The sequence below is a fragment of the Heterocephalus glaber genome, unplaced genomic scaffold (genome assembly GCF_053883595.1).
Source record: "Heterocephalus glaber isolate CG9 unplaced genomic scaffold, H.glaber_assembly_v1.0 deba00001543, whole genome shotgun sequence".
Classification (NCBI taxonomy): Eukaryota; Metazoa; Chordata; class Mammalia; order Rodentia; family Bathyergidae; genus Heterocephalus; species Heterocephalus glaber.
The window spans coordinates 2,418,211-2,434,191 of record NW_028258336.1 but is presented as its reverse complement, the minus strand read 5'-3'; the positions used below and the strand labels follow the sequence as shown (position 1 = coordinate 2,434,191).

The window sequence follows — 15,981 nt, the reverse complement described above, 5'->3', positions numbered from 1 at the left end:
AAGCAAAAGATGAATATGATAGATAGAAGAAAAATAATTCCTAGTAGAATAATTAAAGGGAAAAAATGATAACATTGATGAAACTAGGCTTGACCATACTTCATATGCATGGCAGTGGATCACCCTGACACAGTGGTTCAGCAGGGGCACACAGGGAGTCCTTGTCCTTCTCACCATCACTGCTCAGGGACAATGAAATAACTGGTAGAAACATCTCAGATCACATAACCCCTTGCTTTAGAAGGCAGGTCACTAGATAGTCTTTACTGTGACTGATGGTTTTTTATGTAAATTATTGCTTGATCATTGCCTTTGGCTGACAGTTGGTGACTCTGGGTAAACTATTTCTTACTTTATCACTGCCTTCCTAGAGAGGTCAGACCTGCCCTCCCATGATAAAGATGAGCGAGGAGTGACTTGTGAGAAAAGGAGCCTCTCCAAGACATTGTCCTTGTGGGATTGTAAGACTCCTTCTCCTAATTACTTCTTTCTCCACATCATCCTGCACCTCAGGGAGGCCAGGGTCTTGCTCTAGAGAGTATCTGGGAAATGCTGTGGGCAGAGAAGGAGTTCAGCTTGCTCTGGTCATTTTACAGTCAGATTGCCTGACACTGTAGCCATGGGTTAGAAGGAGCAGTAGTACAGCTATGTGGTCAGCCCCTCTTTTTATAGGGAAATGCATTTTCTTTTGGAACAGGCATGGGAGTAACACATGTTGAGGTCCATAGTGAGGAAATATGCTACTCTTTGTTGCAGAGCAGCCTCACATAACCTCTTATTTCTCATTTACCTGGAAATTTCATGGGATGTATATTACTTTCAATTGGAAACCAAATACTTTAAGAAACTCTGGTTCTTTTTGCAGATTCTAAGGATATCATTTAGAAAATTATTGCTTTAGTCAGTCAAGGAAATGTGCCTAACATATATCTCATGCTAGCAAGGAACCACCTTGTGATCTGTGTGTAATTTTGTTAATTCTTCCCAGTTCTGACTTATATATTGGATTTGGTTTTGTTTGTGGAAAAACTGAAAACATGAGCTAGATCTTGAAAAATAATTTACTGTGGGGACTGTCAATCTCCTTTCTCCAGCAGTGAAGATGAGTTTGATGCCTCATGTATGACCTTTATTGAAAGACTTTTTTAAAAAAATCAATGTAGCCAAAAGACTTTGGTCTTGGAATGAGTTGTTTCTAGTTGCCAACATAGCTTATGGGAGCTGAATTCCAGCTGCCTTACGAAGTTCAGAAAAGTAGATGAGCACATGGTTTGCTGTATCCCCCAAACATCCTTATTTCTCTCTTCCTGTGAACCCCAATACTTGTGTTTCTTTTCAGGGCAGTCTACTTTGTTCGGCATAAGGAATCGAGGCAGAGGTTTGCCATGAAGAAGATTAATAAACAGAACCTCATCCTTCGAAACCAGATCCAGCAGGCTTTTGTGGAACGGGATATTCTGACTTTTGCAGAAAATCCCTTTGTTGTCAGCATGTATTGCTCCTTTGAAACAAGGCGCCATTTGTGCATGGTCATGGAATATGTCGAAGGTAAATCAGCTGCTGACTGAGAACACGACACCTGTCCACAGCAGTTCCTCACTCATTTGTGTCCTTGGAGCTGTCTGTGCTTATGCCATATAAATGGCTGTATCCACCTAGGACCCAAAACCAGGCAATGAGATGGCTCTATTCCCAGTCATTATCTTCTGATAATTGCTTGTAAAGTGCCTGCTCTGCTGTAACAAAGGGAAAATTAGTGCTATTTGGAAAAAAGGTTTTTCTTTTTTTTTGAATAGCTTTTAATCCTAACTACCTCCCTTCAGTTGGTCATTAAAGTTGGAATACAAGTGATACAATTTTTCCTTCTTATTTTGTCACATATTATAAAAAAAGCATTCATTGCTGTTGGGGCTTGTTGAATTAAAAATGCGTTCTTTTTAGTCTATAGTATAGAACTAAAAATGTGTTGGGAAAAGGAAAGACATTCAAAAAATGCAGCCAAATCTGCTTGATTTTCAGCTTTTTCTTTTTTAAAAATGGTTTTTGTGGTCTACTTTTTTAAATGTTCCAAGTAATCTTATTTCCATATCTTTTCCTTTAAAGTTTTGAGACTTTAAGTGGCCATGACTTGTTGACATAAAATTAATAAAATGAATACATCAGCAAAGGCCAAAAGAATTTTCAAAGCATCCAGTTTAAGCTCTTGTCATTATCTGAACAGAATCCCCAAACAATAAACTCATACATAGATTAGTTATACCTACTGTATTCTGCAGATGAGTGAACTGAAGTCCAAGAAAGAGACACTATATATTGAGTGGCAGATTGAAGACAAAAGCATAGTTTGCCTGATTTCCACCCATTATTTTTGCCACCACACGAGTTCTTTGCTTTGTTAACCATTTCTGTGGTCTTTAACAACAGCAGCAATAATAACTAACATTTATCATATATTTCAAATGTGTGGGTGATATCCTAACTTTGTTATACAGATTATCTCAATCTTCATAATATTCTGTAAAAGATGAATTTATTATAATTATAATTATTATTATATTGCAGATGAAGCAACCAAGAATAGCAAGATTACTAGCTTGCCTAAAGCTCTCAACCTAAAAAGAGACAGAATTAGGACTTAAATGCAGGTAGCCTAATTGCCTGATCCATGTTTTATACTGATACACTTTTAGTTGTTAATTTTTTAGCTCAATTCCTTAAATTTTTCATTTATGTAATACTATATATACTAAAATTCAGTTAGTAGTTCCTCAAAAGACAGTCCTGCTTTGGAGCCAAACCTGCTGTTATGAATACTGCATTTGAAATCTTTATTCTCTCTACTCCATGTCTTTCTGAGAAACGTGATTACTTAACACACAATCTCAACTTATGAATATGATATACTCATGAATATGGTTCTGCTTTGAAAGTCCACAGACCAAACTGATGGTCTTTGTTAATCCTGGCTGATGTTGCATCTACTAAATCTTTTTCTTGTGTTATATAGGGGGAGACTGTGCCACCTTAATGAAAAATATGGGTCCTCTCCCTGTCGATATGGCCCGAATGTATTTTGCTGAGACTGTCCTGGCCTTGGAATATCTGCATAATTATGGAATTGTACACAGGGATTTGAAACCAGACAAGTATGTACAGTGATGAAACATATGTCTTCTACATAAATACTAAGCTTTCTTATGTCTAGAAAAGGTTTTTTAGTATTACTTGCACATTTTAAAATTCTTCCATAATGTCTAAAGTAAGTTATTTTAACAGTATATCTGATAACTTTTATATAATTCTCTAAAGCCAGAATTAGTTAATTTTAAGTTTTTTAGGATATCAACTTTTGAAAAACAACACAGACTCCCACAAGTTGTTTTCTGGATATTTTCTGCATTTGGGAGCAGTGTACCAGGGATTGAACTCAGGACCTCACGCTTGCCAGGCAGTTTCTGCATTTGATGTCATACTCAAATAATACTCCAAAATAATATACTTGATATTATATTCTATTTTACTCACACTATTAATTTTTAATTTATATGAAGTTCATTTGGTGTCTGATTTGAGATACAGATGGAATCTTTTTTTCCCCAAATGACTAGGTGTTCATCTTGACACCATTTATTAAATATTTCATGCTTTCTCTACTAGTAGGAGCTGTCTTATAAAACATTACATGTTAATATGTAAAGACTTTAAGTGTGTTGAAATTTTTTTGATAAAATTGACTCATGCTCAGTCCCGAAACTTTGGAAAGCACAAGAGAAAGATGAAAAACTTTCATCCACACTATTATCAAAGACAGCTATTAGAAATTCGGCATATTTCCTCTATTTTAAATCCCTCTATTAATTTAGTTTTTTAGTTGATATACTGTATATACTGTTAATTTTTTCTCCTTAAAATGAAACATTCTAAATACATTCACATGCAAGTTATTTGCATGTATAAGAAATGCAGGTTTTGTTTGAGTATAAATGTAAATTAGAGCTGGAAGTTGAAATGTGAAACAATACATTTTTCTGTCCAAGTTCTCTATCTGTGTCTCATTTGAATCACAGATGGATGGTTATCTTAATTCCTAATGTATGACATGGGAAAATTGGTAGCCCTTTCTCTTCCATTTTCTTATTCTGAAAATGGAAAGGAATCAGTGTTCTATCTTTGAGTTTTTCGAAGAGTTTCAGAGTGTTGTAAGAAATGACACTTAAGTGGCCATTCCAACAAAGATTAGCTATACTTTGTCTTTGGCCTGCTCTTGTGAATTACACTCTGCCACTAGAGTGACATCTCTATGTGACTTCATCACTTTTCAGGCTGGGTTTTATTTTTTTTTTAAAGTAGATATTTAGTAGTCTTACAAATTGATGAGGGGAAGGGGAAATCTTTTTTTTAAAAAAAAGCTTCAAAGTGATTGTTGTACTCTATATCTTTCTGCTTCATAGCTTGTTGGTCACCTCCATGGGGCACATAAAACTGACAGATTTTGGATTGTCTAAGGTGGGACTAATGAGCATGACTACCAATCTTTATGAGGGTCATATTGAGAAGGATGCGCGAGAGTTCCTGGATAAACAGGTAAGCTGGGATGCTGCTCCACTCTATGGAGAAACACAAAGTGCAGTACTGCCAGTGAAACTCAAAATCCACTTGTGTCAGCCATCTTCACATTAGTGCTGGTGGTTTAGACGTCTGTATAAGCCTTACATTTGATGAAGTGCAAATTGCTCCCATTTGTCTCTGTGGGCCTCTTTGAACTGTCCGCTCCCTCCACATTCTTTCCCCAGCATTATGGTCTATTAGCAAGACGAACGACCTAATTGCACACAAGTGAGAGTGTGAGAGAGACAAATGGAAAACTGTTTTTGTAAGGAATTCAGGAGTCTCAGTAGAGTACTCGTGAAACTCATGATGCATTGTACAATCACGGATGCTAAAATCTGAGCCATGGCCCATTTCCCTTTAAGCATGCCTCATTACCATGTGCCCGCAATCTGTTCATTGTAAAGTTACTTAAGGTAAACACATCTCAACTGTCATCCTTTTATGAAATAACCAGGGTGTGAATCCACTTGGTCATATTAATAATAAAACTCTCTCTGATAGCAACAGATTAAAAATGCATTATTATTTTAAATATGAGGATTATACATGTTTTAGTATTTAAAATAAGCAAAACTACCAAACAGGGTCAGATTCTCAAGTTGAAACTAAACATTACACATAATTTAACATTCACGGAGAATTTTACACTTCCCTTCATTACTATGAAAGTGCTAATTTGCCTTGGTGTTCTTTGTATGGGTCTTTGTAGTTGAGCAGGTACACTTGTTTAGTCATCTCGCTCATTGTAATTCCTGTCTAATATTCTAGTTATTCTAATATTGCAATCATCTTTTAGGTCTGTGGCACACCTGAATACATTGCCCCAGAAGTGATTCTGAGACAGGGCTATGGGAAGCCCGTGGACTGGTGGGCCATGGGGATTATCCTCTATGAATTTCTGGTTGGATGTGTGCCATTCTTTGGGGACACTCCAGAGGAGCTATTTGGACAAGTCATCAGTGGTAAATATCACCAGGAGTTATCGTTAAGCCACTACTGGGAAGCCTCTATTTATTGTAAATCTGTTGAGTGTCACAGTTTTCACTGCTAAAATTTTAACCTTTATAACCAGTGGAGCCAATATTTTCATTCATTCATCACAGCACATAACTGACTTTGACTATCTTAAGAGAGCAATGCATGTTGAAAATTGATCTGAGAAAGTGTTGTTAACATGGAATTTGGAAATGGGCTGTTATGTTACCTAACTTTTATTGTGTGCTTTTTGTGTGTGTGAAAAAAATTGGTGTGGGATTTTTGAGTGATTTAATTGTTGCCCAGTCTTTCTTTTCCGTAATAGGAAAGTTGCACCAGGGAAGAAAAGGTTAATGCAAGTAACATTTACATAAATGGGGAAAAATGACTAATGGCACAATGAAGAAATTAACAAAAATGTAATAAACCCTAAAACAAATGTCTACCAAATAATAAATAATGAGAATGGGAAGGAAGCAAATTGAATCCACAGATTGTTAATGATTTCATTGGTAGTTGTTATGGTGTAATGTTATTTCTGTAACAGCTGTTCATCTTTCATTTAAAATTCAATAACCTTTAGATCTTACCCTGCAAGCTGACCCCAACTATTGTTATGTGGCTTGTGGCAAAACTAAATGATAATTAAATAGGATCTACTGCTACCCTACCTGCCGATTTTGTAAATTTCCCTGAAGCATAGATCAAAGAGGCCACTCTTGCTGAAAGTTTGTCAGGCATCATGACAGGTCCATCCACCACTTCTGATCTATTCTGGACTGTGCTAACACCGGCCAGCCATGGAAATATGGAAAAATTCATTTTACATATGAGGAGCCTCTTAATCACAGCATTATTTTCCAACATTGACTTTGCAAGCCAGGCATATTTGTAAACTTTAACAAAGTAGATGTGTGAATTGCCTGCAGTGTGTAACCCCTTTATACAATATCTGAGCTGTTTATGGATTTATAACTAGGCTGTTTTCTGATACACTGAGGCCTGAATGGCAAGGGGAATCAACTGTTTAATTAACACAAGCAGCAAATGCTGGCTTTGTTCTCGATGCCTTGCAGCTCAGTTGCATATTCATGTTTTATTTTCCAAATCAGATTTAAACTACAGCCGAGGAAGCTAGAGGCAGCCACATACAGAAATAACTCATGTTTTTATTGCATTTCCATACACGCAAGCACACACACCTATCTTCGGGCAAGCTCCTTTAGAGTGAGAACATATTCTGATATTTATGACAAATTTTAAATACTATCATTACTATGATCACTTGCGGGTATTTCTCTTCTTCAGTCTTAGCATTTTGGCTTCTCCTTTGTCTTAGAAATATTTTTTAAAATAACTTTTTACTTCTTGGAGCTTAAGAACACTTTGGTCATGGCCAAATTCTCAGTTAAGGATAGTGAATCTTACTCTGACATGATCCCCATGAGTGGGCCAGAAATGCAGGTGATTCTATCATATTAAGTCCTCTTAATCACCAGAAGGGGCAACTTGTTGGGAGCCAATTCTGGCAAAGAAACTGAATCCAAAATGCAGATGAGTGACATTGCTTATTGAAATATTCTGTCCTCAACCTGTAGGAAGCTGTGTTATTCATGTCTTGTAAAATAATGCTGCTGAAACTCCACTGTGCATAGGAGTCTGCTAGAGATCTTAAAATGCAGATTCTGGTTTAGTAGGTCTAGGATGGGGCCTTAGATTCTGCATTTCCAACAAATACTCAGGTGATGTCCATGCTGTGGACCTGAACTCCTCGTTGGGAAAGTTATAAACTACTTTTCTTCTTTCTAGATGAAATCAACTGGCCTGAAAAGGATGAGGCCCCACCACCAGATGCCCAGGATCTGATTACCTTGCTTCTCAGGCAGAATCCCCTGGAGAGGCTGGGAACAGGTTAGAGCACATGTGTTCTGATTTTGCCAGTGTGCAAGAAATAATGTCTTCATGGAGCAATCTGAGGCTTTTGTGTTTTGCTTTTGTATAGGCAACATCTGTTAGTTGATGTAGGACACGACTTCAGCATATTATAGCAATATTATTTGGGATTTTGTTTTGCCATTCAGAGCAGTGTAGACACTTCTGAGGGTTATTGTTTGTCTTTATTTTTTTGTTTTTTTGTAGAACACAAATTCTTAATTCTTTTCAATAAATAAATCCCAAAGGTACACGCAACTTTCCTGTCCTGAAAAACATGCATCTTACATTAATTTGAAACAGAATCAGATATGTGGAGCTCTTTTTGTTTTTGTTTTTAGTGTATGTTTCCATGAAGATTTTGACCCAGCAGGCTAGTATCCTTAGGCTTTGAAATGAGTTATCAGTACTCAAACTAATTACTGGAAATGAGTGCCTGGGGTTGAACCATGCTGTCCTATCGTGGCTGTCAGCACCAAGATACCAGAAAGAGAATTAAAAACCATTGAAAAAGGAGACAGTAGATTTGTTTCTTGCTGATTATTTTTCCTGACTGTACTGCTAGCAGTTTTATATTTCCTTTTGTTCCCTATAGTTTGAGTAGACAGACTTTAGAAATTCCAGTACAGAGTCCCAGTCTGCCTGAGTATATACATTTGTCTCAAGGATTCTAAAATATTAAATATGAATGCACATACATTAGTATCCATAATTTTTATCAGTGAAAATTGTTAGCATGGTGGGTTGTTTCATTCTACTGTATTATAATAGAAATATTAAAAGACTGATGAAATAATTCCCATTTTTTTCAAGAACAAATCATTTGCAACAGGTATTTATATCACTATCCACCTTCACCCACACAGTCCTGTTAGAGATTTATTCTTGCTTATGGAATGCGGCATTAACTAGAGTTTATGATAATGCAGTGGTGCCAAACCTATGGCACACATACATAGTGAGCTGTTTGTTATCACTGAAAGCTCTAAAATGTTCACCAACACTGCCATGTTAGAGGAGGGGAGGGGTCAGTAAACTACAGCACCCTGTGGGCCAAATCTGGCCCATTGCCTGTGTTTGTAAATAAAGTTTTATTGAAACACAACAATACTGTTTCATGCAACATTATCCATGGCTGCTTTCATGCTATAGCAGCAGAGTTGGGTAATCATGACAAATTACATGGTCTACAAAGACTGAAATATTTGCTGCTTGGTCTTTTACACAAAAATTTTGTAGACTCTGGACTGAAGAATCCAAGAAAGTTTAAAATCAGGGCTTAGCTAGGAAACATTTCTAGGAAACATTTATGAGCTGAGCCTCTTACTAGATTCCACGTGCATTTTTCAGTGCCTTGACTTTAAAAGCCAATGTAAATGAAAGCTAATAGTGTAAACTCTGGAGTCAGATTGCCCAAGTTTAAATCTGGACACTGAGCACGGGCAAGTCACTTTCCTTCCCATTCCTCATGTCCTCCTCTGTGAAAAGGTGTGTTTAGTAACAGCACCTTCAGATCATTGTGAGGACACAAAGAGGTTATCCAGGCACAGCTCCCCAGATGTGCTGCTACTGGTGCCACTACAGATTTTCTGCATGTCAAATCTCATGTCTTCCTTTTGTACATATGAGACATAGAATGGTAATGGTATGCCTATCTTGGAGCCAACTGAACTCCTTCAGTCAAGTATTTTCCCACTTCTCACCCTATTTGCTTTTCCACTTGTCTGAAGTGATGAGCAAACTTGTTATTTCCCACCCTCTATGGACTGCTGTCATACTTGCTTTCTGGTTCAAGAGAGATGAGTAGCTGTCAAAGAACTGTGGTAAGACTATGTATGGGGCAGTTTTACAAAGTGATTTTTACTCACTTGAGCCACGTACAAGGCACATTGACATTTTAAGATTGCAAAATATCTATGTAGATGTCTTGTTCAACTGACGCATAAATCTGATTAAAAATATATTGGAATGGGCACACCTTTTCTAAGGGAGACTCAAAGTCCTGAGCCTTTCAGTGTCTTAAGTGTCAGTTTAGAGATTTTCCCCTTGAAATCCTGCCTCTTTCCCTCCTCCAAGAATGCCTGGATCCTTGAGTAGGTTTGACTTAACAAAACAGGGTCATGATAATGCATCCAGTACATCCATGTTTATGTATCATATATGCTGCAAGTTATTTCTCAACACATATTCCTGTTGACTGCTACTTTCAGTCTTTTCAGAATTTGACAGCTTGAGGAAGAAATCCCCTAGCAGAAGTCCAAAAGAGACATTTGAAAGACCTTTCCCAAGCTCTGAGTTTTGTCCAGAAGTGATTGCCAAACAGGCAAGTCCACCACGACAGGTCCCAGTAGGGCCTGAAGAATGAGGATCCTTTATTCCTTCCATGCTTCTTCCAATGACAGCATTTTGTAGTTAATGCATATTTAGCAAGCAAAATAATGCAACATGAAAATGTGCAAATGCACATTTGCCCAAGAGACAAGAGAGGCTGAGAAAAAAAGGTGTGAAGAACATAATGCATGTTTAAGAAATTTCCATGAAAGGAGAGAAAATTCAAGGGAGAACATTCATACCATAACATAACTTGCAATTTGGGACCTTGCTCTACTTGAATAGTACTCTCAAACTTACAGAGTTGAGCAGCACCTGGAATACGAGACTAAAGAGCTGCTCAAATGTGAATGCTACCTGTGTACCAGGTGCAAGGTCTCTAGCCTTGCTCTCAGTTTCCTAGTCTGTGAGTGGGTGTGGATTATTGAGAGGAGTAAATGCAAAAGTGATCATGAAGATATCCAGGACATCAACCCAGTGCATAATAAGAGCTCAAGAAATAATCAGTTTCTCTTTTCTTCCATGCCTGGTAAATTCTTGAGAAGAGCTATCATTGCACGAGTGATCTACATTTAGCTCATGTGCTGTCACCTACACTTTTACTAGCAGTTTGATCCAGAGGTCATTTTCCCCCAATTTATCCCTTTAATTCTTTTCTTCTCCTCTCTCCTTAAGTATACATGAAACAGAATCCACTGATAGTCAACTTTTTTTCAGTGAGCACAAAGGCCCAAGGGTGAGAAATGTGAGCTAGATCCTCAGTGGGCTGTGACTTTTTAGGATCCATTTGTCACTGACAGCAGAGAGGAAACAGAAGTTCTCATCAGCTTGGGTCCCAGACGGGGAGAGGAGGGAAGGAAGGGGAGTGGGTGTGGCCTGGAAGGACTGTGTGAGCCCTTGGCCCTAGAGAAATTGCTTCTCTGGGCAAAGTTGAACCATTCGGAACGTCGGAGCTGTGTCACTACTGACAAAGCCCCACAGGTAGCAGCTGAAGTGTTGGTCATTGTGAGGCAGTGGAACCATGGCCAGTCTAGGACTCCAGAGGTCCATGTCATGGGCCACTCGCCAGGCCTGATTCTGTGGACTCCATTGTTGTCAGCACAGTCAGGGATTGGATAGGGAAGGGAAGCTTACTAAGTTTTGTATCCTGCTTTCTGAGTAAGAGAGCACTAGAGGAAAATGACCCTGCCATCTGTATTGGGGGACACTGACTTGGGCAAGGTGAGAGCCAGGATGCATGGTAGACTGGAGGAGGAGGTTCTGTGTAAACTGGCTCAGCTTCCCAGCTGGCAATTGTGACTCCATTTTTAAAGTGATGCAGGAGAGATGATGGGATAGGAGTAAACCAAAGCATGCCTCCTCCTCATATGGGAGTGGCACCATAGCATTGAGGTGAGGCCCAGGTGTTTTTAGGTAGACCTAGGTTTAGCCCTTCTCATCCTCATTCTGTGGGGGATCTTGGGCTAGTGTGCTTTATTACTTTTCCTTAGCTTCCTCCATTTCCTAAAAATGCAGTTAAAAATGCCTACTTTGTGGGTTATTTTTAATAATCTCATTAAAGGAAAGAAGATACTAGAGCATCTGTTGCAATGCTTGGCATCAAGTTGGCCCAGAAATCGTAGCTGCTATTGCTTTGTATTCAGTGTTTTATAAGAAACATGGAAAACACCTGCAGAGAGTCTTGGATAAGGATTCTAATCCCAGGCTTTGTAAAGAAGCCATTCTCCCCTCTTCTAGGTGATTTCCATTGCTTTGTTCTTTTCCCTGCATTCCATTGTTTTCAAAACACCATTCCCCTTGCTGAGTTTATAGCTAGAGATGAAATTGAGCCACATTTTTGAGCCACAAAGAATGGAGCCATCCTTCCTCCAATGAAGACCCACAGCCCATTTTTCTTCTAACTTGTATTTCCCATCCTATTCCTTTTGTACCTCACTGAGGACAGTACAAGAGGCCTGGATGACAAATGCAAGAAAGAACCATTTACATTACAACTAGAGATCTCTGGTAGAGAGAATGATTAGACCCTCTGTTATTCTTTTGAGAAATCTCTTCCTGTTTTTTCAGAATTAATTCTTTGTTATCTGTCTATCAATTGTGTGTGTGTTTGTGGCAGGCAGGAGCCCGATTCTCCTGCTATGATTTTATATGATAGGTACCTTCTTCTCTTTACATGGAGTACAGTGCTAATATTTTTGATGAAGCCTCCCCTTCAAAAATCACTCTTTAAAACCTGTGAGCTGAATTTAAAACATCTTGTATAATTGTGCTACCATGCTGACTTAGCAAAAAGAAACCTAAAACTCAGGAATTGTGATTGATTGTTATTGGATGCATTATAAATCTATCAAATAGGTTTGTCTGTTCCTTCCTCAATAATCTAATCCACAGAACCTGATTCCTATGTTAATGAGCAATCCAATAAAATTGAATGGTAACCATTATATAGTATTTAGGAAAAATTCATCATTATTAACCTGACCTCCAGAGGAAATATTGCTGTAACACATTTTGCACCTTGTTAGAATTTTTCTGGGTTTGTAATGAGTGAGTCTGCTTTGGGCCAACATGCATCCATGTCCCCAGGTTCAGCATAATGTGGTTTTAAGTGGCTGCATCATTAACCTTTGAAAAATGGAGGAAGTCATGGAAAAATTAACAAAGAAAAACTGTGCCATAGCAACTGCTGCTAGCAAAATCAGATCTCCTGCTGATAAATTAGAGGAAATTTTTTTTCAGTTTTGGTTGTAGAATGAAAATGTATGGCTCCCACAATGATGTCTTCATTTCTCTGCTGATGAGTTTTTTCAGTTGTCCTTAAGCCCTGGTGTTTACTCTGCGTGGAGGATGGTTCACCACTTTGCTCTTGTCTCCCTCTCCTCTTGCAGGTGGTGCGTATGAAGTAAAACAGCATCGCTTCTTCCGTTCATTAGACTGGAACAGTTTGCTGAGACAGAAGGCAGAATTTATTCCCCAACTGGAATCCGAGGATGACACAAGTTATTTTGATAGTATGTGCATTATCTGATATAAGACATTGTTTGGCCTTTACTTTGTAAAATATCATCTCAACTTCTGAGGCTTCTTCCAATCTCATACGTTACAAGTTCTTAAACAAAACGTTGCTGTGATACAAAAACTTGTAATGAAAAATACCTAAATTAAAAGGTGATATTCTGAGTAATTGTAACTATTCTTAAACATTTCCCTGCAGCTCGGTCAGAGAAATATCATCACATGGAAACTGAGGAAGAAGATGACACAAATGATGAAGACTTTAATGTGGAAATAAGGCAGTTTTCCTCATGTTCACATAGGTTTTCCAAAGTAAGTGGAGGGGGTGTGGACGTACGGAGTGTCTGGGACAGTCTGCCTCTGGCCAGTCATTGTATCCTCAGCGGCCTGACCGGATTGTAAAACCACCTCTTTTTGTGTGGCTTGAGATTTCTTGTGCTTCAAATGCCTTTTAGTTTAAGAAACATGACCCCATCGTCTTGATTTGTTTTTGAGGCCTAAGGTACAGCATAGTCATCTCTTTGTGACGGTGTTCACAGGAGGAACTTGGTTGTCTGCCTGTCCGTCTAGCTAAGAGCCAGCCCTCTCCCCATTCTTTCATCTTACAATGCAGAATTTGAGCCTTCTGTGTGCCAACCCCTCTCTGAGGTGTACTCCATCACACCAAGTACAACCCAAGGAGAAGGTTTGTTCCTTGACATAAACTGAGATACTGGAGACAGCTGACTGTGCAAACAGAAACTCTTGTGACCAGTACTAGAAATTATAATTTATATTGTAAAGCAGTAGGAGGCCAAGCTAGACCTTTGGAAATGGTAGAATAAAATTAATACTTAAAATGCACTTTACTGACCATGGTAAGATTAAACAACAACCATCATCAAAAAAAGAAAATAGATAGTTTTGAGACAAAGTAGGACCCTAGGAAAATGCAGAGAACATTCTACCTCCCATTTGCTACTTTCCATTGCTGCAGGTTTTCTGTTGCCATGGCATTTTTGCATGATTATTGTTTAGCTTTTCTATAACATTTTGTGATGTTAAAGTGTTCTGTAGCTTTTTGTAGGCAATTACTTAGAATGTATCTGGAAATTGGCAAGTACTACCTTGTTTAAAGGAAGGACACAGAGCTAGGGTTTCCCTGCAGAGGGCTATAGCAATTCTGTCAAAAGCTGTGCTGACACTAAATGGGTGCTAGTTTCCTTCCTCCATTTTTCCTGGCTATTGTTCTCTAGCCTGATCTTTCCTTCTGAATCCCCGTAGACTGCAGGACCAGGGCAAGGGCATTCCTATGAGAGCAGCAAGCCGTTGAGTAGGGCAGAGGGCTGTGCTCCCCACACTGGGCTCTCAGCACCCCTGTTTTACCTCCTGTCTCTGCTATGAGATGATGGAGATTCAGAAATGGGTTTGCCTGAGCTCTGATCCCCTTCAGGAATCTCAGTACCAACACAGGAAGCTACCTGACTGTGTAGGTAATTCGTATGCCAAACAAGTGTGTCTCTTTCCTATAACCAAGTACGTGCTATAGCCCTGCCTTCTCCCCGTGGACTTTCCTGCCTCCACTCAATTCTAGAAACAGATAATTTATTCTTCTCTTTGTACTCGATTTCAATTCATTTTTCTCCTTCCTACCCCTGACTAGGGCCCATTACACCCCTTTCTTCCTGTTATTTTCTTTCTCTGATTGACTTCATCGTTAAAAAGTGATCTAAGATATGCATTAATCCCAAGGCCTAGAAACCCCAATGCATGTATGGATTTTTGTTTGCAGATACAAAGTCCATGAGATATGGTAAGAGAGCTCCCCTTTCCAAACACACATGCGCACACACACACACAATGAGCCTCTATCTAGGGATATAAGTAAGCACCATTGCAAGTATTTTCTGAATACATGGTCCCAGTTCCAATTTTAGTCACACTCTCATTCTTGCTCCTAAGACTTAGGTTTTTTTTCTGACAAGCTCTTCCTAGAAGATATTAATAACCACTGATTATTTGCCTTGCAGGTTTTCAGCAGTATAGATCGAGTAACTCAGAATTCAGGAGAAGATAAAGATGACTCTGGAGACAAAACCAAAAGCACAACTTTGCCATCCACAGAAACATTAAGCTGGAGTTCAGAATATTCTGAAGTGTACGTGTGATTCTTTTTGAGTACTATCACAAACAACAGCTATGAGGGCAATGGTTCTTAAGCTGTAGGCAGCATCAGAATTGGGGGGGGGGGGTTGCTATGAAAATGCAGGCCACTGGGACCACCCCCAGGGTCTGATCCCACAGTTCTGAGATGAGTCCTGAGGATGCACCTTGGGAATAAGTCTCCTGGTCACACTGATGCCACCATTCTGGGTACCACACCTTAAGAACCATCGCACTAAATGGGTTTTGGTTAGGTTTATCCAAGTCCCATTTTTACCTGGTTTCTTCTAAAATTCGCCTTTAACACAGATTCCTATGTGTATTCATGACTTTATTTTTGTTTTCAATCAAGGCAACAGTTGTCGACATCCAACTCTTCAGATACTGAAAGCAACAGACATAAACTCGGTTCTGGGCTACTTCCCAAGCTGGCTATCTCAACGGAGGGAGAGCACAATGAAGCAGCAACCTGTCCTGGAGACCCCCATGAGGACCCTGAAAAGCCACCTCTTCCTTCTGAAGAGTGTGCTCAGGAAGAGCCTGAGGTCACCACCCCAGCCAGCACCATCAGCAGCTCCACCCTGTCAGGTAAGCCCTCATCTGCCACACTGACAAGCGGCTGTGGGTCTCTGAGCCCAGAGCAAACCAGGCCAGGCAGCTAGGATGGGTGTTTGGTGCTCCATGCCCTACCTCTTGGGACTAAGGGACAGGCTCCTGAGAACTCTGCTCAGCTGTCTCAGACCCCTGCCTCAGTGCTAGGCCATACAGCCAACTCTGACCTAGGAGCCAGCCTTCATGTCCCAGCCAGCTTCCTTGGGGCCTTCAGTGGCACCCACAAGCTGCCAAGGGAGCATCTGTTGATGCAAAGGCTCATCTTGGGGAGTTTCATCTGATTCAGAGTTCAGTGCAAGGGACAGTATCAAATCATCACAATTATCCTTGCAAGTGTCTCAACTTATCTATAAAGGACAGTGT

General features: G+C 39.4%; 1 protein-coding gene across 27 annotated transcripts in view; it reads left to right on the top strand.

The window, feature by feature from the left end:
* Mast4 (microtubule associated serine/threonine kinase family member 4) overlaps positions 1-15,981 on the top strand; it is a 594,077-nt gene that overhangs the window by 548,991 nt on the left and 29,105 nt on the right. For all 27 annotated transcript variants that reach the window (XM_087189591.1, XM_087189613.1, XM_087189592.1 and 24 more), the window contains 9 exons: positions 1,340-1,548; positions 3,008-3,146; positions 4,452-4,584; positions 5,408-5,573; positions 7,396-7,497; positions 12,738-12,860; positions 13,064-13,176; positions 14,874-15,001; positions 15,359-15,594. In XM_087189591.1, coding sequence (XP_087045717.1) covers positions 1,340-1,548; positions 3,008-3,146; positions 4,452-4,584; positions 5,408-5,573; positions 7,396-7,497; positions 12,738-12,860; positions 13,064-13,176; positions 14,874-15,001; positions 15,359-15,594 — 1,349 coding nt within the window. The remainder of the gene's footprint in view (positions 1-1,339; positions 1,549-3,007; positions 3,147-4,451; positions 4,585-5,407; positions 5,574-7,395; positions 7,498-12,737; positions 12,861-13,063; positions 13,177-14,873; positions 15,002-15,358; positions 15,595-15,981) is intronic.